The sequence below is a fragment of the Oncorhynchus mykiss genome, chromosome 14, assembly GCF_013265735.2.
Source record: "Oncorhynchus mykiss isolate Arlee chromosome 14, USDA_OmykA_1.1, whole genome shotgun sequence".
Classification (NCBI taxonomy): Eukaryota; Metazoa; Chordata; class Actinopteri; order Salmoniformes; family Salmonidae; genus Oncorhynchus; species Oncorhynchus mykiss.
In genome coordinates this window covers 18,135,409-18,160,837 of record NC_048578.1, presented here as the reverse complement: position 1 = coordinate 18,160,837, position 25,429 = coordinate 18,135,409, and the positions used below count along the sequence as shown (strand labels likewise).

The following is a 25,429-nucleotide window of genomic DNA, read 5'->3' as shown; positions in this document are numbered from 1 at the left end:
ATATCCACATCGACTGGACAGTAGTGGAGAAGGTGGAAAGTTTTAAGTTCCTCGGCGTACACATCACGGACTAACTGAAATGGTCCACACACTCAGACAGTGTGACAAAGAAGGCGCAGCAGTGCCTCTTCAACCTCAGGAGGCTGAAGAAACTCGGCTTGTCACTAAAAACACTCACAAACTTTTACAGATGCACAATCGAGAGCATCCTGTCACGCTGTATCACCGCCTGGTATGGCAACTGCTCTGCCCACAACCGTAAGGCTCTCCAGAGGGTAGTGAGGTCTGCACAACGCATCACTGGGGGAAAACTACCTGCCCTCCAGGACACCTACACCACCCGATGTCACAGAAAGGCCAACAAGATCATCAAGGACAACAACCACCCGAGCCACTATCTGTTCACCCCGCTATCATCCAGAAGGCGAGGTCATTACAGATGCATCAAAGCTGTGGCTGAGAGACTGAAAAACAGCTTTTATCTCAAGGCCATCAGACTGTTAAACAGCCATCACTAACATTGAGTGGCTGCTGCCAACATACTGACTCATCTCTAGCCACTTTAATAATTAAAAATTGGATGTAATAAATGTATCACTAGCCTCTTTAAACAATGCCACTTTATATAATGTTACATACCCTACATTACTCATCTAATATGTATATACTGTACTCTATTCCATTTATTGTATCTTGCCTATGCCATTTGGCCATCGCTCATCCATATATTTTATGTACTTATTCCTTTACACTTCTGTGTATAAGGCAGTTGTGAAATTGTTAGATTACTTGTTAGATATTACTCAATGGTCGGAACTAGAAGCACAAGCATTTCGCTACACTCGCATTAATATCTGCCATCCATGAGTATGTGACAAATAAAATTTGATTTGATTTGAGATACAATACCCTCGGTGGAAAAAAGCAACCATTCAAGGTCTCTGATATTACATTCACTTTATGAGTCTTAACAGCTTCTGAACCTACGTAAACTAAAATATATGCAGTAAACAATTATTGAGTGCTGTAAACAATTATGCTACGCTAGCTATCAATACTCTTACACAAATGCTTGTTTTGCTATGGTTGAAAAGCATATTTTGAAAATCTGAGACGACAGTGTTGTTAACAAAAGGCTAAGCTTGAGAGCTAGCATATTTATTTCATTTCATTTGCGATTTTCATGAATAGTTAACATTGCGTTATGGTAATAGCTTGAGGCTGTATTTACGATCCCGGATCCGGGATGGCTAGTATCAAGAGGTTTTAACAGCTTCTGAACCTACGTAAACTAAAATATATGCAGAAAACAATTATTGAGTGCTGTAAACAATTATAGAGCATGTGGGACAGATTATTATTACTTTAATTGGCAATGTAAAAGCTTTCACTGTCTGCATAAGTCTATGAACATAATTCAGCCCAAACTAACAAACATTACATGGATGTCCAATAAATAATCTGAATGAATATTCAATTCACTGTGCATCAGCAGAAAATAGACCCACGGTACAGCAGTTTCAGAAAATACAAAACTGAAAAATCGAATTTACATACAGTTGAAGTCGGACGTTTACATACACTTAGGTTGGAGTCATTAAAACTGATTTTTCAACCACTCTCCAAATGTCTTGTTAACAAACTATAGTATTGGAAAGTCGGTTAGGACGTCTACTTTGTGCATGACAGAAGTAATTTTTCCAACAATTCTTTACAGACAGACTATTTCACTTATAATTCACTGTAGCACGATTTCAGTGGGTCAGAAGTATACATACACTAAGTTGACTGTGCCTTTAGCTTCGAAAATTCCAGAAAATGATGTCATGGTTTTAGAAGCTTCTGATAGGCTAATTCACATAATTTGAGTCAAATGCAGGTGTAGCTGTGGATGTATATCAAGTCCTACCTTCAAACTCAGGGCCTCTTTGCTTGACATCATGGGAAAATCAAAGAAATCAGCCAAGACCTCAGAAAAACTAGACCTCTACAAGTCTGGTTCATCCTTGAGAGCAATTTCCAAATGCCTGAAGGTACCACGTTCATCTGTACAAACAATAGTAAGCAAGTATAAACACCATGGGACCACGCAGTTGTCATACCGCTCAGGAAGGAGACACGTTCTGTCACGTAGAGATGAACGTACTTTGGTGGGAAAAGTGCAAATCAATCCCAGAACAACAGCAAAAGACCTTGTGAAGATACTGGAGAATGCAGGTACAAAAGTATCAATATCCACAGTAAAACGAGTCCTATATCGACATAACCTGAAAGGCGCTGAGCAAGGATAGAAGCCACTGCTCCAAATCCGCCATAAAAAAGCCAGACTACGTTTTGCAACTGCACATGGGGACAAAGATCGTACTTTTTGGAGAAATGTCCTCTGGTCTGATGAAACAAAAATATAACTGTTTGACCATTATGGTCATCGTTATGTTTGGAGGAAACTTGCAAGCCGAAGAACACCATCCCAAACGTGAAGCACGGGGGTGGTAGCATCATGTTGTGGGGGTGCTTTGCTGCAGGAGGGACTGGTGCACTTCACAAAATAGATGGTATGAGGCTGGAAAATTATGTGGATATATTGAATCAACATCGCAAGACATCAGTCAGGAAGTTAAAGCTTGGTCACAAATGGGTTTTCCAAATGGACAATGACCTCAAGCACACTTCCAAAGCTGTGGCAAATTGGCTTAAGGACAACGAAGTCAAGGTATTGGAGTGGCCATAACAAAGCCCTGACCTCAATCCTACAGAAAATGTGTGGGCAGAACTGAAAAAGTGTGTGCGAGCAAGGAGGCCTACAAACCTGACTTAGTTACACCAGCTTGTGGAAGGCTACCCGGAACGTTTGACCCAAGTTTAACAATTTAAAGGCAATGCTACCAAATACTACTTGAGTGTATGTAAACTTCTGACCCACTGGGAATGTAATGAAATAAATAAAAGCTGAAATAAATCATTCTCTCTACTATTATTCTGACAATTCACATTCTTAAAATAAAGTGGTGATCCTAACTGACCTAAGACAGGAAATCTTTACTACGATTAAATGTCAGGAATTGTGAGTTTAAATGTATTTGGCTAAGGTGTATGTAAACTTCTGACTTCAACTGTAAGTATTCAGTTTGTAAGGATTCTGTAAGTATTCAGACCCTTTACGGCGCCGTTTCGTCTACCTTGCTGTCAAGAGACTGGACATTGGCGAGTAGTATACTTGGGAGCAGTGAGCGATGTGCCCGTATACGGAGCCTGACCAGAAGACCGCTCCGTCTGCCCCTTCTACGGCGCCGTTATTTTGGGTCGCCTACTGGAACCCGAGCCATTGTCCTGGGTGGTGATCCAAACAGAGGATCCACTTCGGGAAAGTCGTATTCCTGGTCGTAATGTTGGTAATTTGACGTTGCTCTTATATCCAATAGTTCCTCCCGGCTGTATGTAATAAGACTTAAGACTTCCTGGGGTAACAGTGTAAGAAATAATATCCAATCCAAAAAAATAATGTCCAATCAATTGAATTTACCACAGGTGGACACCAATCAAGTTGTAGAAACATCTCAAGGATGATCAATGGAAACAGGATGCACCTGAGCTCAATTTTGAGTCTAATAGCAAAGGGTCTGAATACTTATAAGGCATTTCTTTTTTTATAGATGTTCAAACATTTCAAAAAAGCTGTTTTTGCTTTGTCATTATGGGGTATTGTGTGTAGACTGATGAGGCAAAAATGTATTTACTCCATTTTAGAATACGGCTGTAACGTGTAACAAAATGTGAAATAAGGGAAGGGGTCTGAATACTTTCCGAATGCATGTCTATGTGTATTTGCTTGGTAGTATTCCTCTCAGGAAGTCTTCAAGAAATGTTCCTCTAGACTGCTGAATTGTGAAGTTATAAAACTGCCACAAAAAAGATGGATGGATATGTGTTTTATTCAAAGCTACTGATCCAGTAGGTAGGTTGTCATTCTGCACTAATATACTTGCTCATTGGTTCTTGAATACATTTTACCCAACTTACCTGTCATAAGCATAATGGATATTGGAACAAGGCAAGGCAGAGTACACTGACTAGCCCTTTCCTGCAGTCAAATGACCTAGTGGCCTCATGGGTGGAATGTGATTAATATTTTCACAATTATTAATAAAAAAAAAATTAACAACAAAAATCTGGTGTTTCTATGTCAAACGGTTTTGTTATATTTCAGTCTTCTGTGATTGTAATGAGTGCGCTGCATTGCGAGTTGGGAAGCAAGTACAGGGAGCGAATATTTAATAAATAAATGGAACATAATACAAAACAAGAAACAAGAACAGCACACATGAAACTGAAACAATAACGCCTGGGGAAGGAACCAAAGGGAGTGACAGTAATAGGGCAGGTAATCAAGGAGATGATGGAGTCCAGGTGAGTGTCATGAGGCACTGATGCGTGTGACGATGGTGACAGGTGTGCGCAATAATCTGCAGCCTGTTGACCTAGAGGCCGGAGAGGGAGCACACGTGACAGTACCCACTCCTTGATGCGCGGCTCCAGCCGCAGGACGCCAACCAAAATGACGATCTCTGGGATCAGGAGTGGACCGGTCACCTCTGCTGAAGAGCGAAACCTGTCGATCCGGCTGAGGCATGGGAGCATGGCGGCCTAGAGCGCCGTAGAGAGCATACGTGACAGTACCACCTCCCCGGGAAGAAGCTCCAGCTGCAGGATGCCAACCAAAGGGACGATCCCGGGGATCAGGAGTGGACCGGTCGCCTCCGCTGAGGGACAGAAACCTGGCAAACCGGTTGAGGCGTGAGAGCCTAACGAACCGATTGAAAACTCCCCAGGTGCGTTGGCCGAGGCATGTCGAGCCAGCTGAGGCATGGGAACCTGTCGAGCCAGCTGAGACATGGGAACCTGTCGAGCCAGCTGAGGCATGGGAGCCTATCAATCCCGCTGAGGTATGGAAATCTGTCGAGCCAGCTGAGGCAGGGGAACCCGTCGAGGCTTGGGAACCTGTCAAGCCAGCTGAGGCATGAGAGTGACGAACCGGCTGAGGCCGACCTAGTAGCTCCAGTACTGACACCCGGACCCGACATCACCCTCAACACAAAAACAAAACAAACACTCCCTGATGCTTTCCTTTGTTGAGGCGTTATTCTGTAAGGAGTGCGCTGAGAGTCGGGAAGCAAGTACAGGGAGTGAATATCTAATAAATAAAACAAGACACACGAACAGCACACAGACATGAAACAGAAACAAAAACAATAACGCCTGGGGAAGGAACCAAAGGGAGTGACAGTAATAGGGCAGGCAATCAAGGAGGTGATGGAGTCCAGATGAGTGTCATGAGGCGCTGATGCACGTGACGATGGTGACAGGTGTACGTGACGATGGTGACATGTGTACGCAATAATCAGCAGCCTGGTGACCTAGAGGCCGGAGAGGGAGAACATGTGACAGTGATGCAGAGTACAAGTCATAAGTTTGGACACACCTACTCATTCAAGGGTTTTTCTTAATTTTTACTATTTTCTTCATTGTAGAATAATAGTGAAGACATCAAAACTATGAAATAACACATATGGAAGCATGTAGTAACCAAAAAAGTGTTAAACAACTCAAAATATATGTAATATTCTTCAAAGTAGCCACCCTTTGCCTTGATGACAGCTTTGCATACCCTTGGCATTCTCTCAACAAGCTTCATGAGGTAGTCACCTGGAATGCATTTCAATTAACATGTATGCCTTGTTAAAAGTTAATTTGTGTAATTTCATTCCTTTGTAATGCGTTTGAACCAATCAGTTGTGTTCTGACAAGATAGGGGTTGTATACAGATGATAGCCCTATTTGGTAAAAGACCAAGTCCATATTATGGCAAGAACAGCTCAAATATGCAAAGAGAAATTACAGTCCACCATTACTTTAAGACATGAATGTCAGTCAATGCGGAACATTTCAAGAACTTTGAATGTTTCTTTAAGTGCAGTTGCAAAAACCATCAAGCGCTATGATGAAACTGGTCTCATGAGGACCGTCACAGGAAAGGAAGACCCAGAGTTACCTCTGCCGCAGAGTTAGACTTACCAGCTTCAGAAATTGCATCCCAAATAAATGCTTCACAGAGTTCAAGTAACAGACACATCATAACATCAACTGTTCAGAGGAGACTGTGTGAATCAGGCCTTCATGGTCGAATTGCTGCAAAAGAAACCAATACTAATGGACACCAATAAGAAGAGACTTGCTTGGGCTAAAAAACACGAGCAATGGACATTAGACCGGTAGAAATCTGTCCTTTGGTCTGATGAGTCCAAATTTCAGATATTTGGTCCCAACCGCTGTGTCTTTGTGAGACGCAGAATAGGTGAACGGATGATCTCTGCATTGTGTGGTTTCCACCGTGAAGCATGGAGGAGGAGGCGTGATGGTGTGGGGGTGCTTTGCTGGTGACACTGTCAGTGATTTATTTAGAATTCAAGGCACCCTTAACCAGCATGGCTACCACAGCATTCTGCAGCGATACGCCATCTCATCTGGTTTGCGCTTGTGGGACTATCATTTGTTTTTCAACAGGAGAATGACCCAACACACCCCCAGGCTGTTTAAGGGCTATTTGACCAAGAAGGAGAGTGCTGCATCAGATGACCTCAAACCAGTTGAGATGGTTTGGGATTTGGATCGCAGAGTGAAGGAAAAGCAGCCAACACATGCTCAGCATATGCGGGAACTCCTTCAAGACGGTTGGAAAAGCATTCCAGGTGAAGCTGGTTGAGAGAATGCCAAGAGTGTGCAAAGCTGTCAAAGGGTGGCTACTTTGAAGCATCTAAAATATACAATATTTTGATTTGTTTAACACTTTTTTGGTTACTACATGATTCTGTGTTATTTCATAGTTGTGGTGTCTTCACTATTATTCTACAATGTAGAAAATAGTAAAAATAAAGAAAAACCCTTGAATGAGTAGGTGTGTCCAAACTTTTGACTGGTACTGTATATTAAGTGTAATATTGGGATGCAAACTCTAAATATCTTTATCTGACATGGTACAGGTGTCTTTTTTTTAAATGAACAGTCTTCTCATGTGTTCTGCTAGTATAGCTTCAACTTCTATGTCTACTTGTTCTGGTCCCTAACTCTGGCCTTCTATTTGTGTATACTTTTATAACAATGTTGATTTTGTTAAAGACTACCAAGAAACACTCTGTGTGACCCTGATTTAGCCCAATGCACTAAAAGGATAACTTTCATATACTTACAGCATTTATCGGACTTGGTCCCGATGTCGATGATGGGCATCCCAAAATACTTGTCAAAAAGATGGGGCCATCCGTTGTTATCTCCTAGGAAACAAAATATCAACACATTATTATACTGATCAGAAATAATACAAAGTAAAACCCTACAGCAAACATCAATGTTGTACCATACCTTTATTACTAATTTAGACGTGCAGGCCAAGGTGTCATTTAATGCCTTCTACAAGACAGCAGGAATAAACTACTTTCAGCCTGGCATCAACTTGATATCCATAACCCAGCCAGTATGCTTCAAGTTTTGACACTGTAGAGTCTCCCTCAATAAGTCTGGGGCTTAGCCTTGATGTCAATCTGTTTCTACTCTCTTGCCAACTCCTTATGGAGCTGCCATGTTTGGCTTGACAATGACAGCAATGAAGTTGGCAGGAACACTAACAGATCTGGGGACAGGCTTTCCAGGGCTCATTCGTTGAACCATGAGAAGATAAATAGATTGCCTATTTCGGTAGATCAATCTGGAATGAAGTTTGGGTTTGCCGATATAAATACTACAAGCTTTTAGGTCAATCCATCTCAAAAGATCTGTTTAAAAAAATTAGACACAGAAAGAAGTAATTATGTTTACAAGGAAAGTGTGTCATTTCTAACAGCTTCCTCATTACCAGTGCAAATGGATGTGCTGTTTTAGCTGCCTTCCAACCTAATGCAGCATCATCAATCACAAGTGTCACAGATTTCAAAAGTTCAGCATTGATTTTCTGCTTCAGTGATAACATTCAAGTTAGAGCCTTAAAGCTATGGGCTTTCTTCGGCTATTTGCTATGGGGATCAGTATGGTCTTTTAGTGAGTAACAACCTCCTCTGTATCCTGGCTTCACGCACCAGTTTCATGCCCAAATGGATGTGACATACTTTGATAATACAACTCTTACATCCTACTCATATTAATTAGACCAATAGAACCCTCCATGTAGTTTCTGAGTGAAATACCTTCCTCAACCCATATCACGTCGCATGGCTGAACTGCTGAGCTCTTCGCATGATTAAAATGGCAGCTACCCAGTAGAGTTTGCACTACGGAATCCCAATAGTCGACCTTTAAAATATCATCATGACATGGAGGCTGCATCTCATCATGTGTCAGGTGAAAGTGTACTGTTCAACAACAGTCGAAATCAATCAGCAAATGCATTTTTTTTAAACCATATGTCAATTATTTGCGACGTGAGCAACTATTTCCCTGTTTTGTTGAGCTAAACTTATTTTAAGGCTTTTAATAAGATCCAGTGTTTGTGGGCTTGGTTGCTATACGTCCAATAACTTCCTTGTAGTATATTGACACAAACATTTTTAAATCAAGGTATACCATTCAACAACAGATTTCTAAAACACATATGTTCAAGTTATTATTTCCAACATGTGGAACTATTTAATTTTCTTATTTTAAGGTTTTTAAAGAGATGCAATCCCAGTGGATTTGCTATTAGGTTCAATAAATTCCCTGTGGAGAGCACGGTCACAAATACATTATTTCATTATGAAAATATCATGCAAGGCCACTTATACTCAATACTAACATGTGATTGTGATTTGCATACTCATATGGTGTATAGAGACACATTCACACACATTGGCAGTGCTGAAACAGCATTCAACTCTACTGCTATGGAAACCTGTGTCACCTTTTCAAATAGTGTCAGACATCCTTTCAAAACCAAGTAATATTAAAGTTATGAGTGACTGTCGTCAGAATGTTATGTTTTTCCTCATCTAAAGAGTTAATAAACTCAGTCTTATTCATTCCAAACTTTTAATTCAATATAGTCATATCAGTGACTTCCTGGCCCATGGCATAATGACAGCAAATCAATGCACTGTAAGGGGCTAAACATTAATTAAGGGTTGATTTTGCAAACACGGGCACTTTTGGATGTTAAATGTTTTGAAAATGAAACCTCTTGAAAATGCTTTTTATCTATCTGAATATTTTCTCCACTCTGTCTGGAAACAAGATCTAATGGTGGCAGAGACCATACTTAAGAATATAAAGATTTTTATCGATTTTCCCAAATGCCCAAGCAGAAATAACATTACCACCACATCATAAAATGTCCGATTTTAGATGTAAAGGGAATGACATAAGGTATTTTATATAACACTTCACATGATTTGTTTTTACTATTTGGAAGTTTTAATTATATGTATTCATCATTGTCAAGTCTAAATGTCTATATATGCCTTGATGATACTCAGAAACATGTATTTACCAAATCAAAATGTTCATATTTTAATTCCTAAAATAATGTATTTTAATAACATGCATCTAAGGTTCACATATGGGAAAAATCATCAATATCAATTGTAATTTAATACAGACTTTCCTTAAAAATATGTACCGTGATGGAAATAACTTAGCATTGTGGTAATGACAGAATGTGTTGGAAATTACATTTCATATAAAACAACTGATGAAAAATAAAAACATTTCACAGTTATACATGCTTAATGTATGAACTAATACATCTGGGAATTACATTTTTTTTTACAGTATTTGGTCATAAATAGCAGGGATTCTAGCATGCTATCTCCAGTTGAAGAGCTAGCATACAGTTTATCCTAAATATGCATAATTAAAACATAATTTCTAAAATCTTACATAATTTAATGAAATTATAGCCTAATTGGTAATGACGTATAATAAAATATTATCTTCTCAAGTCGTATTTACCTTTGTTTTTCTATTCTTTCCCAGCATAAAAATGTGAATCTCCCTCCATGACATCCATGTGCTCCAGTCACTATTTACATCCATGGTAACCAAGAAAAACAAACTTTTGAAAAAAACGTTATTATCATGTAATCCGCTTGTCGTTGTGGTAATGACCCAAAACTTAGACACGACTGTATTTTGTATTAAAAAAATGAACAAGTGGCTTATACACATCTAATATGTATATAGATTCCATTTATTTGAATATTTTTTTAAACAGATGCTTTAAATATTTTCTCATTTTAAAGACCTTTGTAAGTGTAATACTGTACATAGTAGAATGTCAAAAGTATGGGTGTGAGACAGGACAATTTTAGTCTCTACTTAATGGAAGTGAAATAAAAACATCTAAATTCACATTTTATCTGAAAAATCTAGCCATGAGACACAAAAAAGTCCCGTATTTGCAAGATCACCCTAAAATCAAAACTCATTGAGAAATGAAAGTCTTGAGGGTGTTTAAGGTGGAATATTAAATCACCACCGTTCTCCTTATAACTAATTTTAATAGAAAACGTAATTCAATGAACAAAGGTTAACATCTCCGAGGTTGTTCCCACACAGACAGTTTGAAGACACTGATCTTAGAAACTGATGCTGTATCCTTCTGCAGCCCTTGTTATTTTAGACATTCCCTAACGTTTTCACAAAACAAGACAATCCAAAACTTCTTTAGCGACCCCTGGTGTCTGAATGTATTTTGCCGTCTTGCTGATCTCGCTCTTTTCCCTCTTGCCTTTGGAGAGAGCGTCCACGAACTGAGAACTCTGGAGCAGAAAGAAACCTAGAAATATTGAACGTTGATAACTTACTGGAAACAAAGTTGTAAAGTATATATTTACTACTACAGCATAATCAAGTGAGTAGATAATCAGAGTGAGTTGAACCAGAGGATAATTGGGTATTTTCCTTTGACGCTTATGAACAGAGAATCCTGGTGAGTTAGCTTTATGCTAGCTAAATTATATGCCTGTCTTGATGAAAAACAAAGGTGTACATGATATTTACGATCTAAGAACAACTGACATACACATGTATGACTTTGAGAGGGATGAACATTTTAGATTTTAGAATGTTTAGCATTTAGCATTTGCTATCACTACATGTGCATTTTGTAACCCCCTTTTGATTCGACAGCACCAGCGCCACATACCATCTTCTGCAAACTACTTGGCCATTTACAGAGGCTCATCATCTACAGATTCTACGATCATCATTGTTGCCTCATCTCTATAGAGGGACATTTGACTGGTACATTGTGGAATGAACTGAACCGAGATAATTGAGTGAACTCACATTTCACTTTTATTGGGTACCCCATTTTTTTTCTTTTTATTACTGTATTGGACAAAACTCAATTGCTGAAAATGAATGGTCGTTGTTGATAATCTGTTGTTATGATACTCTGTTGTTGTGATCTTTGAACATAAAAGAGAACAAAAACAAAAGTCCTTGCATATTCTTCCTTTTTCCTTGCTTAATTAGATTCCATTTCTTTAGATAACAGTCTCCTTATAAATTCATGATGAAAAATCTTGTATTGACAAACAAAAAATGCAAGATGTACACTATATATGGGGCAGAAGGTAGCCTAGTGGTTAGAGCGCTTGACTAGAAACTGAAAGGTTGCAAGATCGAATCCCCGAGCTGACAAGTTAAAAATATGCCATTCTGCCAATGAACAAGGCAGTTAGCTCACTGTTCCTAGGCCGTCATTGAAAATAAGAATTTGTTCTTAAGTGACTTGCCTAGTTAAATAAAGGTAAAATAAGAAAATAGATATATACAAAAGTATGTGGACACCTGTTCAAATTAGTGGAGTTTCATTATTTTAACCACACCCGTTGCTGATACGTGTAGGTGTATAAAATTGAGCACACCGCCATGCAATCTCCATAGACAAACATTGGCAGTAGAATAGTCTTACTGAAGAGCTCAGTCACTTCAACATGGCACTGGCATAGGATGACAAGTTAGTTAGTCAGATTCCTGCCCCGGTCAAGTGTAAGTGATGTTATTGTGAAGTGGAAACGTCTAGGAGCAACAACAGGTCAGCTGCAAAGTGCTAGGCCACACAAGCTCACAGAACGGGACGGTCGAGTGCTGAAGCATGCAGTTGCAACACTCACTACTGAGTTCCAAACTGCCTCTGGAAGCAACGTCAGAACAAGAACTGTTCATTGGGCGCTTCATGAAATGGGTTTCCATAGCCGAGCAGTCGCACACAAGCCTAAGATCACCATGCGCCAAGCGTCAGCTGGAGTGGTGTCAAGCTCGCCGCTACTGGACTCCGTAGCAGTGGAAATGCATTCTCTAGAGTCTAGAGCGATGAATCACGCTTCACCATCTGGCAGTCCGACGGACTAATCTGGATTTGACGGAAGCCAGGAGAACGCTACCTGCCTGAATGCATAGTGTCAACTGTAAAGTTTGGTGGATGAGGAATAATGGTCTAGGGCAGTTTTTCATGCTTCGGGCTAGGCCCCTTAGTTCCAGTGAAGGGAAATCTTAACTCTACAGCATATAATGACATCCTGGACAATTGTGGTTCCAACTTTATAGCAATAGTTTGGGGAACGCCCTTTCCTGTTTCAGCATGAAAATGCCACGTGCACAAAGTGAGGTCCATACAGAAATAGTTTGTTGATATTGGTGTGGAAGAACTTGACTGGCCTGCACAGAACCCTGACCTCAACCCCATCGAACACCTTTGGGATGAAATGGAACGCCGACTGTGAGACAGGCCCAATTGCCAAACATCAGTTCCCAACCTCACTAATGCTCTTGTGGCTGAATGGAAGCATTACCTGCCGCATTGTTCCAACATCTAGTGGAAAGCCTTCCCAGAAGAGTGGAGGCTCTTATAGTAGCAAAGGGGGGATGTTGATGGAATTTATATGAATGACTAGAATATTCCACCCTGAAGCCATATAATCGTATGAAATTGATTAGAATTATGTATACCATAGTCTGTACAATATGTCTATAATAGTATCTTAAAAACAGACCAGAACGTTCTGTCTGAGCAAGATTCAGTGCCGACCTTGGCTGGAGCCACTGAGAGTACTTCCCAGTCTCCCTATCTTGAGGGAGAAGGGGGAGTAAGTCTCACAGAATCCCCTAATCTTTGTCGGCTGGGTAGCAGGAAATGTGTGTGCGTATGTTAGTGTGAATGGGTGTGTGTGAGAAGTCAGCATAAAATGAATTGTCTTGTACAACAGAGCAGTGCGCTCTCGTAAATAAACTTACTATCGTAGCTGGGCCTCCGTCTGATTCATTTCAACCAGTTTCTTACAAATTCTGGGTTTCAGGCTGAGTAGTTAATTTAATTGGGTTTATGAACGTTGAGAACATCATTCTCGTGACAGGGGACCAACTCTATATTATCGCTCATGATTACGGAATAAGATGTTGGACAAGCAGGTGTCCACATACTTTTGGTCATGTAGTGTATATATGAGGGCATAAAAAATGTCCCCAGAAGAGTTGAAGGGTCATTTCTCTTTGTAATTTCAAAGTTTCATCTGCATTCTGTTTTGGGTGAAATATGAATATGACTCACATCTTGAATGCACAGATACACACACACACACACACACACACACACACACACACACACACACACACACACACACACACACACACACACACACACACACACACACAATACAATAGCTGCAGACAGACACCGAGGCACCCAACCCGACCCTAAATGATTTGGTTTGGGGCCGTCTTTCATCTTGTCAAAACAGTAGTTGGGCTCATCTGGGCCACAGCAAAAAGACACTTCCAAATCGTTTTGCTTTGAAAACTGTTTCTTCAATATTAATGTTGACAGGAGAGTATCAGGAAAAATGTTTCTTCAATATTACTGATGACAGGAGAGTATGATGAAAAATGTTTCTTCAATATTAATGTTGACAGGAGAGTATGATGAAAAATGTTTCTCTAATATTAATGTTGACAAGAGAGTATGATGAAAAATGTTTCTCTAATATTAATGTTCACAGAAGAGTGTCATAAAAAATGTACATTCTGATGGCAGAATGATGACAGATGCAGGGTTAGTAATTAACAGTGTCTCAAGACAGTGTGAATTTTTACCAGCTGTAAGTCTGACAATAGTAAAGATAATCAAACACATTTTATTCCCCTGACATTGTCCTTTATGGCGCCAGGCAAAGGCATTTGCATATTAAAAATCCACTACAAAAAACGCAATGTCCAATCCTTTTGAAGACTTTCCCAATTCTTCACGAATTTGTGACCAAATGATCTATTATTAAGTAGATATTCGTAGTTGTTACCCACTAGTTATGAATCCTTCGACTGATGGGAGTAGTATGTTTTCTTCTTTTTCAGATTGCATAGCTGTAGTCTGTAGTCTGTAGTCATTAATGCTTGACTTCAGACCTAGCCATTAGAAACAGATGGTCATGGAAATTCATATCTCAATGGACTGCACCAGATGCACTAGTCATTGGGACAAGTACCAACGGACGTGGTATGCTAAATAATGTTTGTTGGAGAATAATCTGATTATGTTTATTGGATCTTTATTCAATTAAGTTGAGCTTGTCATTATCAGTTGTCAAAGGGAGAGCGCTGGAATAATTGTGCCGTTATCCTAATCAACTTTATATTGCATCAATGGTCTGCTCTCTGCACAAACAGCGACGGTGTGATGGTGTTTTATTAAGTGTGCAGTGAGACAGCTGTATCATCTCGGTGTGTTGCCTGGAGTCTAAGAGATATGGTGGTGGCCGAAGCCCAACATGATTAACTGTTTTGAGGTCAGTAAAAGCTCAAACAATGCTGTTACCCTCAAGGTGTCGGTCTCTTGCAAACAAACAAACACAGCACGCATGCACACAAACACATGCATGTGCACACTTTATCATACACACACACTTTCGTGAACACTTACGCTCACACACACACACACACACACACACACACAACCAACCTCACAATGGGGATGACTCATCTAATTTCCCCAAAACAGTTTGGACCAAAACCATCTATCTGTGTGGCACACATGGCCACCTACTAAGCCTCATGGTCCTCTGCACAGACGAGACGTTTCCCAATCTATCAAACAATACCACCATGCATAAAGAGAAAAAACAATTTGTTTGTATGGTAACTGCAAAGAATGAAGCACACACCCACCAGACATGAATCATAATTATATAGTAGTTAGCAGCCTATGTACACCATTATTTGACATCATCATGATTATATGCTCTACACCTCCTTGAGAGACTCTCTGAACCATAGGTGGCTAAGATGAGTGTTTGCCGCACAGAAGAAAGGGGGGATGAAAACAACTTTAAAGAAAGAAGATGAAGTTCAAGAGAAAAGTGTGATTCGGCTTTACAATTATGCAGGAGTATGGTGAGGCAGATATAGAGGGATGGCTCCCCTACCTTTCCATTCACCACTTCCAGGAAGCCACAGCAGGAAGCACAGTGAATTGATTGAGAGTGAAATATACATTGACAAGGTCAATGCCATCTACGTTATAGCTCATCCTCTCTCGTAAACATGTTAAAATAAATTAAAAACAAAGCTTCATTGTCTTGGTGGAAGGAAGACAGTTGCCAAAGAGCAGTATACTCTCCTTCTCCCCCTCCCATCCCTTCCTTCACTCACTGGAGGGCTTAAGGCTTGTCTTAAGCAGGGCTCAGAGCAACATCCACTTGGTCAAACCCACTCTCACCAGATGGTTATAAGTGTGGCAGAGTGGCAATAGAAGCTGGATCAGCCCAGGTGGTCAGCTTCTGAAACAGACATGGTTTGTTGAGTTTACTTATTATATACACTGAACAAAAATATAAACGCAAGTGTTGGTTCCATGTTTCATGTGCTGAATAAAAAATCCCAGAAATGTTCCATATGCACAAAAAGCTTATTTCTCTAAAATGTTGTGCACAAATTTGTTTACTGCCCTGTTAGTGAGCATTTCTCATTTGCCAAGATAATCTATCCACCTGACAGGTGTGACATATCAATAATCTGAATAACAGCAATGAAAGGTTACTCTAAAGTGTGCAGTTTTGTCACACAACACAATACCACATATGTATGAAGTTTTGATAGGTATGCTGATTGCAGGAATGTGCACCAAAGCTGTTGCCGGAGAATCAAATGTTAATTTCTCTACCATAAGCCACCTCCAACATCATTTTAGAGAATTTGGAAGAACGTCCAAACGGCCTCACAACCGCAGACCACATGTAACCACGCTAGCCCAGGACCTCCATATCCGGCTTGTTCACCTGCAGGATTGTCTGAGACCATCCACCCGGACAGCTGATGAAACTGTGGGTTTGGACAACCAAAGAATTTCTGCACAAACTGTCAGAAACCGTCTCAGGGAAACTCATCTGCGTGCTCGTCTTCCACACCAGGTTCTTGACTTCACTGCAGTTCTGTGTTGTAATAGACTTCAGTGTGCAAATGTTCACCTTTGATAGCCACTGGCATGCTGGAGAAGTGTGCTCTTCATGAATGAATCCCAGTTTCAACTGTACCAGAAAAATTGCAGACACTGTGTATTGCGTCGTGTGGGCGAGTGGTTTGCTGATGCCAACATTGTGAACAGAGTGCTCCATGTTGGTGGTGGGGTTATGGTATGGGCAGGCATAAGCTATAGACAATGAACACAATTGCATCATATCGATGGCAATTTCAATGCACAGAGATATCGTGATGAGATCCTAAGGCCCATTGTCGTGGCCCTTCATCCGCCACAATCACCTCATGTTTCAGCATCTTAATGCACAGCCCCATTTTGAAAGGATCTGTACAGAATTCCTGGAAGCTGAAAATGTCCCAGTTCTTCCACGGCCTGCATACTCATCAGACATGTCACCAATTGAGCATGTTTGGGTTGCTCGGAATCGACGTGTAGGACAGCATGTTCCAGCTCCCACCAGCCATTGAAGAGGAGTGGGACAACATTCCACAGGCCACAATCATCAGCCTGATCAACTTTGTGCGATGTCTCAAGCTGCATGAGGCAAATGGTGGTCACACCAGATACTGATTGGTTTTCTGATCCACGCCCCTACCTTTTTTTTAAGGTATCTGTGACCAACAGATGCATATCTGTATTACCAGTCATGTGAAATCCGTAGATTAGGGCCTAATTTATTTATATAAATGGACTGATTTGCTTATATGAACTGTAACTCAGTAAAATCTTTGAAATTGTTGCATTTACACTTTTGTTCAGTATATACTGCATCTCCAGGTGTTACAAACAATTGAGCCGCCACTTCCACAGCCCATTGGGATTCAGTAGAGATGTAACAATGTTACTTCTCGATATCCAATTGATGATAGTGGGGAGTGTGGGGGGCTTAGAACATGAAGAGGGGAGTTAGCGATGTGGATTTGAGAGCAGGTGGGATTGGTGCAGTGACAGCTGATCTAGATAGCAGTTTGTCGTACAAACAAGCAAACATGATTGCACTTCTATTTTCGAGAAAATAACAAGTTTGTTTACCCATACAATGGAGTAAGACCTAAGTGTTCAAAATGGTGTTGCACGTAAACATACTTGTGTGCAGATAAAAATATACTTATTTTGCTGAAACTCAAAGCGCAATTATTCTTGCAAACACACACCTAGATCATTGTCACCATACAATTCCCATTCGGTCTCAAATCCACCTTTCCTACTCCTCCTACTCCAAAAATATAAATGATCCATGCAACAATGTAAAGATTTTACTTAGTTACAGTTCATATAAGGAAATCACACAATTGAAATAAATTCATTAGGCCCTAATCTATGAACTTCGCATGACTGGGAATACAGATATGCATCTGTTGGTTACCTTTAAAAAAAAGCAGGGCAATGGATCAGAAAACCAGTCAGTATCTGGTGTGATGACCATTTGCCTCATGCAGCTGGACACATTTTCTGTCGAATGTTGGTGGAATGTGGCCTGCAAAGTTGGTGGATATTGGTGGGAACTGGAACACGCTGTCGTACACATCGATCCAGAGCATCCCAAACGTGCTCAATGTCTGGGGAGTATGCAGGCCATGGAAGAACTGGGATATTTTCAGCTACCAGGAATTGTGTGCAGATCCTTGCGACATGGGGCTGTGCCTTATCATGCTGAAACATGACGTGATGGTGGCGGATGAATGGCACGACAAAGGGCCTCAGGATCTTGTCAGGTATCTCTGTGCATTCAAATTGCCATCGATAAAATGCAATTGTGTTCGTTGTCTGTAGCTTATGTCTGCCCATACCATAAACTCACCACCACCATGGGGTACTCTTTTCACAACGTTGACTTCAGCAAACCGCTTGTCCACACGACGCCATACATGTGGTCTACAGTTGTGAGGCCGGTTGGACGTACTGCCAAATTCTCAAAAATGATGTTGGAGGCGACGTATGGTAGAGAAATAAACATTAAATTATCTCGCAACAGCTCTGGTGGACATTCCTGCAGTCAGCATGCCAATTGCACACTCCCTTAAAACTTGAGACATCTGTGGCATTTTAGAGTGGCCTTTTATTGTCCCCAGCGCAAGGTTTTAGAGTGGCCTTTTATTGTCCCAAGCACAAGGTGCACCTGTGTAATGATCACGCTGTTTAATCTTGGCAAAGGATAAATGCTCACTAACAGGGATGTAAACAAATTTGTGCACAACATTTTAGAAAAATACATTTTTGTGAGTACGGAACATTTCTGGGATATTTTACTTAAGTTCATGAAACATGGGACCAACACTTTACGTGTTGCATTTATAATTTTGTTCAGTGTAATGTTTTGATATTGATATCGAGCATCTGGTCTATACTTTCTCATACACCTTAATTGTAGGTGTATGTCAGAAAAGGTGTACTCAAGTCAGAACTACAATATTGTACTCCGACAGGGACAGCTTGAATAGAAACTGAACCAGGTACTTTTCATTTGGGGCTAATTCACCACCTGAGTAAGTGGAAACTCAAAACATATTATCAACATTGCTAACTACAATCACTGAATATTGAGAAATACATGTCATACCCCCAGGAAGCTGAGACCTTACTCTCTTCAGCTAACAACATGATAATTGTTTTCCAGCGATTTAATTTTGAAATATTGCACAATCAGAATGCATTTTTTTCTCTATATACAGTACCATTCAAAAGTTTGGACACACCTACTGGTTTTTCTTTATTTTTACTATTTTCTACATTGTAGAATAATAGTGAAGAGATCAAAACTATGAAATAACACATATGGAATCATGTAGTAACCAAAAAAGTGTTAAACCAATCAAAATATATTTTAGATTTTCAAAAAAGCCTTGATGACAGCTTTCCACACTCTTCTCTCAACCAGCTTCATGAGGTAGTCACCTGGAATGCATTTAAATTAACAGGTGAGCCTTGTTAAAAGTGAATTTGGGGAATTTCTTTCCTTCTTAACCTCTCTAGGGTATGTGGGTGGGACGCTAGCGTCCCATCTGACCAACATCCAGTGAGATTGCAGAGTGCCAAATTCAAATACAGAAATACTCATTATAAAAATTCAGAAAACAAAATATATTTTACATAGGTTGAAATATGAACTATATGAATCCAACCATGGTGTCAGATTTAAAAAATGCTTTACGGCGAAAGCATACCTTACGATTATTTGAGAACATAGCCCAGTTGACAAATTATTACAAACAGTAACCAGCCAAGCAGAGGCGTTACAAAACTCAGAAATAGAGATAAAATTAATCCCTTACCTTTGATGATCTTCATATGGTTGCACTCAGAAGACATTAATTTACTCAATAAATGTTCATTTTTTTCGATAAAGTCTCTTTATATCCAAAAACCTCAGTTTTGTTTGCGCGTTTTCTTCAGTAATCCACAGGCAGACAAAAAAATCCAAATTGATAGAAACATGTCAAACAATCTTTATTTTCAATCCTCAGGTTGTGTTTAGCCCAAGTGATCTATAATATTTCAACCGGACAATAACGTTGTCAATATAAAAGGTAAACAAGAAATGCACTCTCTCGGGATTGCGCATGAAAAAGCTCTGTGACACGTCAGGGTCCACTCATTCAGACTGGTCTTACTCCCTCATTTATAAGAATACAAGACTGAAACAATTTCTAAAGACTGTTGACATCTAGTGGAAGGCATAGGAACTGCAAATTGAGTCCTAAGTCAATGGATACTGTAATGGCATTGAATAGAAAACTACAAAACAAACAAAACAAAAAAAAACTCCTGAATGGATTTTTCGCCTGCCAAATCAGTTCTGTTATACTCACAGAAACTATTTTAACAGTTTTGGAAACTTTAGAGTGTTTTCTATCCAAATCTACCAGATCTACTATATGCATATCGTATCTTCTGGGCCCGAGTAGCAGCTGTTTAATTTGGGCATGCTTTTCATCCAAAGTTCCGAATGCTGCCCCCTACCCTAGAGAAGTTAAAGCATTTGAGCCAATCAGTTGTGTGTGACAAGGTAGGGGTGGTATACAGAAGATAGCCCGATTTGGTAAAAGGGGGTGGAAAAAGTCAAGGGGTCTGAATACTTCCCGGATGCACTGTATTATAAGTGTGGTTGGCTCAGCTTGTGAACTTTTGCACATTCCCCTATTTCTCTAATTATTGCATCACCAGCCCCAAGGGATAGCTGGCCTTTATCTTTTCAGATGCTTTATTAAAGATTAACAGATCAGTCTCCAGCTGTGTCACCTGCTGTTTGAAGTTAAAAAAGTAAAACCTCTTGAAATCTTTGCCAAAGTCGATGAAGAGTTGTCAAGATCCTAAACCCGGTTTAGTCATTGTACTGATTCATGACACCTCACAACTGCGAGTTATGTCCTGGACTCTGTAAACCCTCATTCATTGGACAGTGCCTTTCAATCAAAGCCCTTATTCTTACCTCCAAGATGTTTACACAGGCAGCCCAATTGGCAGGGCAATTCTGATATTTGTTTCACTAATTTGTGTTTTGATAATTCAGCTCTTTGTCAATCATTTGGCATAAGATAATACTTGGGCTGCATGTGTAAACGCAGCCAAAGTGATTCTTCTGAGACGTTGATTAAGAAGATTTGGCAGACAAAGTTCAGATGGCTTTACTGTTTCACACATGCCAACAATCTTCATGTGATCCCCCCACGGGTATTTAGTTGAGGTTGTTCTGATTCATCAAATCTTCTTGAGGCAATATAAACTCAGCAAAAAAAGAAACGTCCTCTCACTGTCAACTGCGTTTTATTTTCAGCAAACTTAACATGTGCAAATATTTGTATGAACATAGCAAGATTCAACAACTGAGACATAAACTGAACAAGTTCCACAGACATTTGACTAACAGAAATGGATTAATGTGTCCCTGAACAAAGGGAGGGTAAACATCAAAAGTATCAGTCAGTATCTGGTGTGGCCACCAGCTGCATTAAGTACTGCAGTGCATCTCCTCCTCATGGACTGCACCAGATTTGCCAGTTCTTGCTGTGAGATGTTACCTCACTCTTCCACCGAGGCACCTGCAAGTTCCCAGACATTTATGGAGGGAATGGCCCTAGCCCTCACCCTCCGATCCAACAGGTCCCAGTCGTGCTCAATGGGATTGAGATCCGGGCTCTTCGCTGGCCATGGCAGAACACTGACATCCCTGTCTTGCAGGAAATCACGCACAGAACGAGCGGTATGGCTGGTGGCATTGTCATGCTGGAGGGTCATGTCAGGATGAGCCTGCAGGAACGGTACCACATGGAGGAGGATGTCTTCCCTGTAAAGCACAGCGTTGAAATTGCCTGCAATGACAACAAGCTCAGTCCGATGATGCTCTGACACACCACCCCAGACCATGGTGGACCCTCCACCTCCAAATCGATCCCGCTACAGAGTACAGGCCTCGGTGTAACGCTCATTCCTTTGACGATAATCGCAAATCTGACCATCCCCTCTGGTGAGACATAACCGTGACTTGTTAGTGAAGAGCACTTTTTGCCAGTCCTGTCTGGTCCAGCGACGGTGGGTGTGTGCCCATAGGTGACATTGTTGCCGATGATGTCTGGTGAGGGCCTGCCTTACAACAGGCCTACAAGCCCTCAGTCCAGCCTCTCTTAGCCTATTGCAGACTGTCTGAGCACTGATGGAGGGACTGTGCATTCCTGGTGTTACTCAGGCAGTTGTTGTTTTCCATCCTGATCCTGTGCAGGTGTTGTTACATGTGGTCTGCCACTGCGATGATGATCAGCTGTCCGTCCTGTCTCCCTGTAGCACTGTCTTAGGCGTCTCACAGTACGGACATTGCAATATATTGCCCTGGCCACATCTGCAGCCCTCATGCCTCCTTGCAGCATGCCTAAGGCACGTTCACACAGATGAGCAGGGATCGTGGAGCTTAGCAATTTTCCACTGAGGACAAGGTTGGAATGGGTGTCTGGCATGTTAATTAAGGGAAATGTAATTAACAACAAAACTGCTGCGATGCTCTGTGGCCCTTCTGGGATTCAAACCCTCACAACAGTGGGTTGTGTTCAATATGGCATATTTTAAGATGTTTTGCATTAGAAAGTATTTCTTATTGGTTCTTATAAGTCCAGGTAGTCTCTCCCTGTTTCAGCCTGCTCTTTTCAGATTGGTGCACAATGAACAAGACTCTGCTGCAAACAACTGTGCCATCTGAACGCCAGGACATTTCAATGTGGTATGTATCCCTGTCATAATCAATCTAACAAACAAATGTGTTCGTGTGCATGTGCATTCATGTGTGTGTAAGGGTTTCCGGAAAATGTGGTGCCGGACAACATGACCAGGAAGATTTTAATTTACCGTCCATTTGAGAAATTTACCAGACCCATATTCATTGGGTGCATAACCCATTAGGGCGTAAACCCACGGTGCTCAGAATGACAGAAATCCAATTTAGATTATGTTAATCAATGCATATTAACAGAACGTTCAACTCCTGTATTGAAGCAGCCAATAAAACGTAATTTATCAAAGTGCAATTCACGGGAAAAATCAATTCTAAACAGCGCACCTGATGCGAGCGGATCCATATCTGACAGAGATGAAAATCTCTGTTAGAAACTTATAAAGAGGGAAAATGTAAACATGCAACAACTAGGAAGGGTTTCTAATATGATTAGGATTGTGCCTTTGGCTTCTGGACAACGAAAGAAAGTTGATATGAAAACCAATAGAACAGGAGAGAAATGGTATAGCGTTGAGTCCAATACCGATGTAAATGGAAATACATTTGTACAAATTAAATAGTTACTCCTGTCTATACAGAAATAAATAAAATAATTCAAAATACTTCCCAGAAAGCAAGACAGAGGAATTAAGGATATTAACTTTTTTTTTTTAAATAGCTGTGGATTGTTTCAAAATTAGGCCGATGCCAATTTGGGAAGCCCGCAATTTGGGCTGCACTTGTGGCAATAGGCCTAGCTGATTATTGAGTTGTGGCTGTCAGTGAAAAGCATCTCAAATATGTGTGAAGATAACGTGTCTTTAGTATAATTTAAAATGTTAAGACAAGAAGAAGGGTAGGTGTGGCAAAGATATAGGCGAGTCTCTCTCCAGAATGGCTCAGCTGTCTCCTGTCAATTCTTGGGCATTCATGGTTTCATTGTGTGAATTGTTGTCCCTTTGCTTTTTTTCTTTGATCAATTCCCCATTACATATGTCACCAGTAGTAAATGCATCGTTAATCACTGTCATTTGGTTACATTCATTTCTGTTAATGCATGTTTTAATTACAGCAATTTACCCTTCTCATTCTCAGAGTGGAAATGTTGTTTGCAGAGTTCACACTTTTGGTTTATTTTATAACCATCATTTTTTTTCATTGTCCTTTTTTTTAGTTCTCCATGTGAGCAATGGTTTTTCTGTCCTGATAGAGAGCAAGCACCTGAGCACGCATATTTTTGTTATTTTTTTATTTCACCTTTATTTAACCAGGTAGGCTAGAACAAGTTCTCATGTACAACTGTGACCTGGCCAAGATAAAGCAAAGCAGTGCGACACAAACAACAACACAGAGTTACACATGGAATAAACAAGCGTACAGTAAATTACACAATAGAAAAAAGAAAGTCTATATACAGTGTGTGCAAATGGTGTGAGGAGGTAGGCAATAAATAGGCCATAGTAGCGAAATAATTACAATTTAGCAGATTAACACTGGAGTGATAAATTAGCAGATGATGATGTGCAAGTAGAGATACTGGTGTGCAAAAGAGCAGAAAAGTAAATAAAACAATATGGGGATGGGGTAGGTGGATTGGGGGGGCTATTTACAGATGGACTATGTACAGCTGCAGCGATCGGTTAGCTGCTCAGATAGCTGATGTTTAAAGTTAGTGAGGGAAATATAAGTCTCCAGCTTCACTGATTTTTGCAATTTGTTCCAGACACTGGCAGCAGAGAACTGGAAGGAAAGGCGGCCAAAGGAGGTGTTGGCTTTCGGGATGACCAGTGAGATATACCTGCTGGAGCGCATGCTACGGGTGGGTGTTGTTATCATGGCCAGTGAGCTGAGATAAGGCGGAGCTTGACCTAGCATAGACTTATAGATGACCTGGAGCCAGTGGGTCTGGCGACGAATATGTAGCGAGGGCCAGCCGACTAGAGCATACAGGTCGCAGTGGTGGGTGGTATTAGGGGCTTTGGTAACAAAACGGATGGCACGGTGATAGACTGCATCCAGTTTGCTGAGTAGAATATCGGAGGCTATTTTGTAGATGACATCGCCGAAGTTGAGGATCGGTAGGATACGGTAGGTTAGTTTTACTAGGATAAGTTTGGTGGCGTGAGTGAAGCAGGCTTTGTTGCGAAATAGAAAACGTGTTCTAGATTTGATTTTGGATTAGCCAGACACCCAGGTATTTGTAGTTGTCCACATATTCTAGGTCAGAACCGTTCGGGGTAGTGATGCTTGTCGGGCAGGCGGGTGCGGGCAGCGAACTGTTGAAAAACATGCATTTGGTTTTACTAGCGTTTAAGAGCAGTTGGAGGCCACGGAAGGAGTGTTGTATGGCATTGAAGCTTGTTTGGAGGTTAGAAAACACAGTGTCCAAAGAAGGGCCAGATGTATACAGAAGGGTGTCGTCTGCGTAGAGCTGGATCAGGGAATCACCCGCAGCAAGAGCGACATCATTGATATATACAGAGAAAAGAGTCGGTCTGAAAATGTAACCCTGTGGTACCCCCATAGAGACTGCCAGAGGTCCGGACAACAGGCCCTTCGATTTGACACACTGAACTCTGTCTGCGAAGTAGTTGGTGAACCAGGCGAGGCAGTCATTTGAGAAACCAAGACTATTGAGTCTGCCGATAACAATACGGTGATTGACGGAGTCGAAAGCCTTGGCCAGGTTGATGAAGACGGCTGCACAGTACTGTTGGCGCAGTACTAGCAAGTGC

At 40.8% G+C, this 25,429-nt stretch overlaps 1 protein-coding gene across 1 annotated transcript in view; it reads right to left on the bottom strand.

Moving 5' to 3' along the window:
• Nucleotides 1-25,429, bottom strand: part of LOC110488935 (relaxin family peptide receptor 1) — a 91,853-nt gene that overhangs the window by 35,650 nt on the left and 30,774 nt on the right. The window contains exon 3 of the mRNA XM_021561419.2: nt 7,245-7,328. Within this exon, the coding sequence (XP_021417094.1) occupies nt 7,245-7,328 (84 nt within the window). The remainder of the gene's footprint in view (nt 1-7,244; nt 7,329-25,429) is intronic.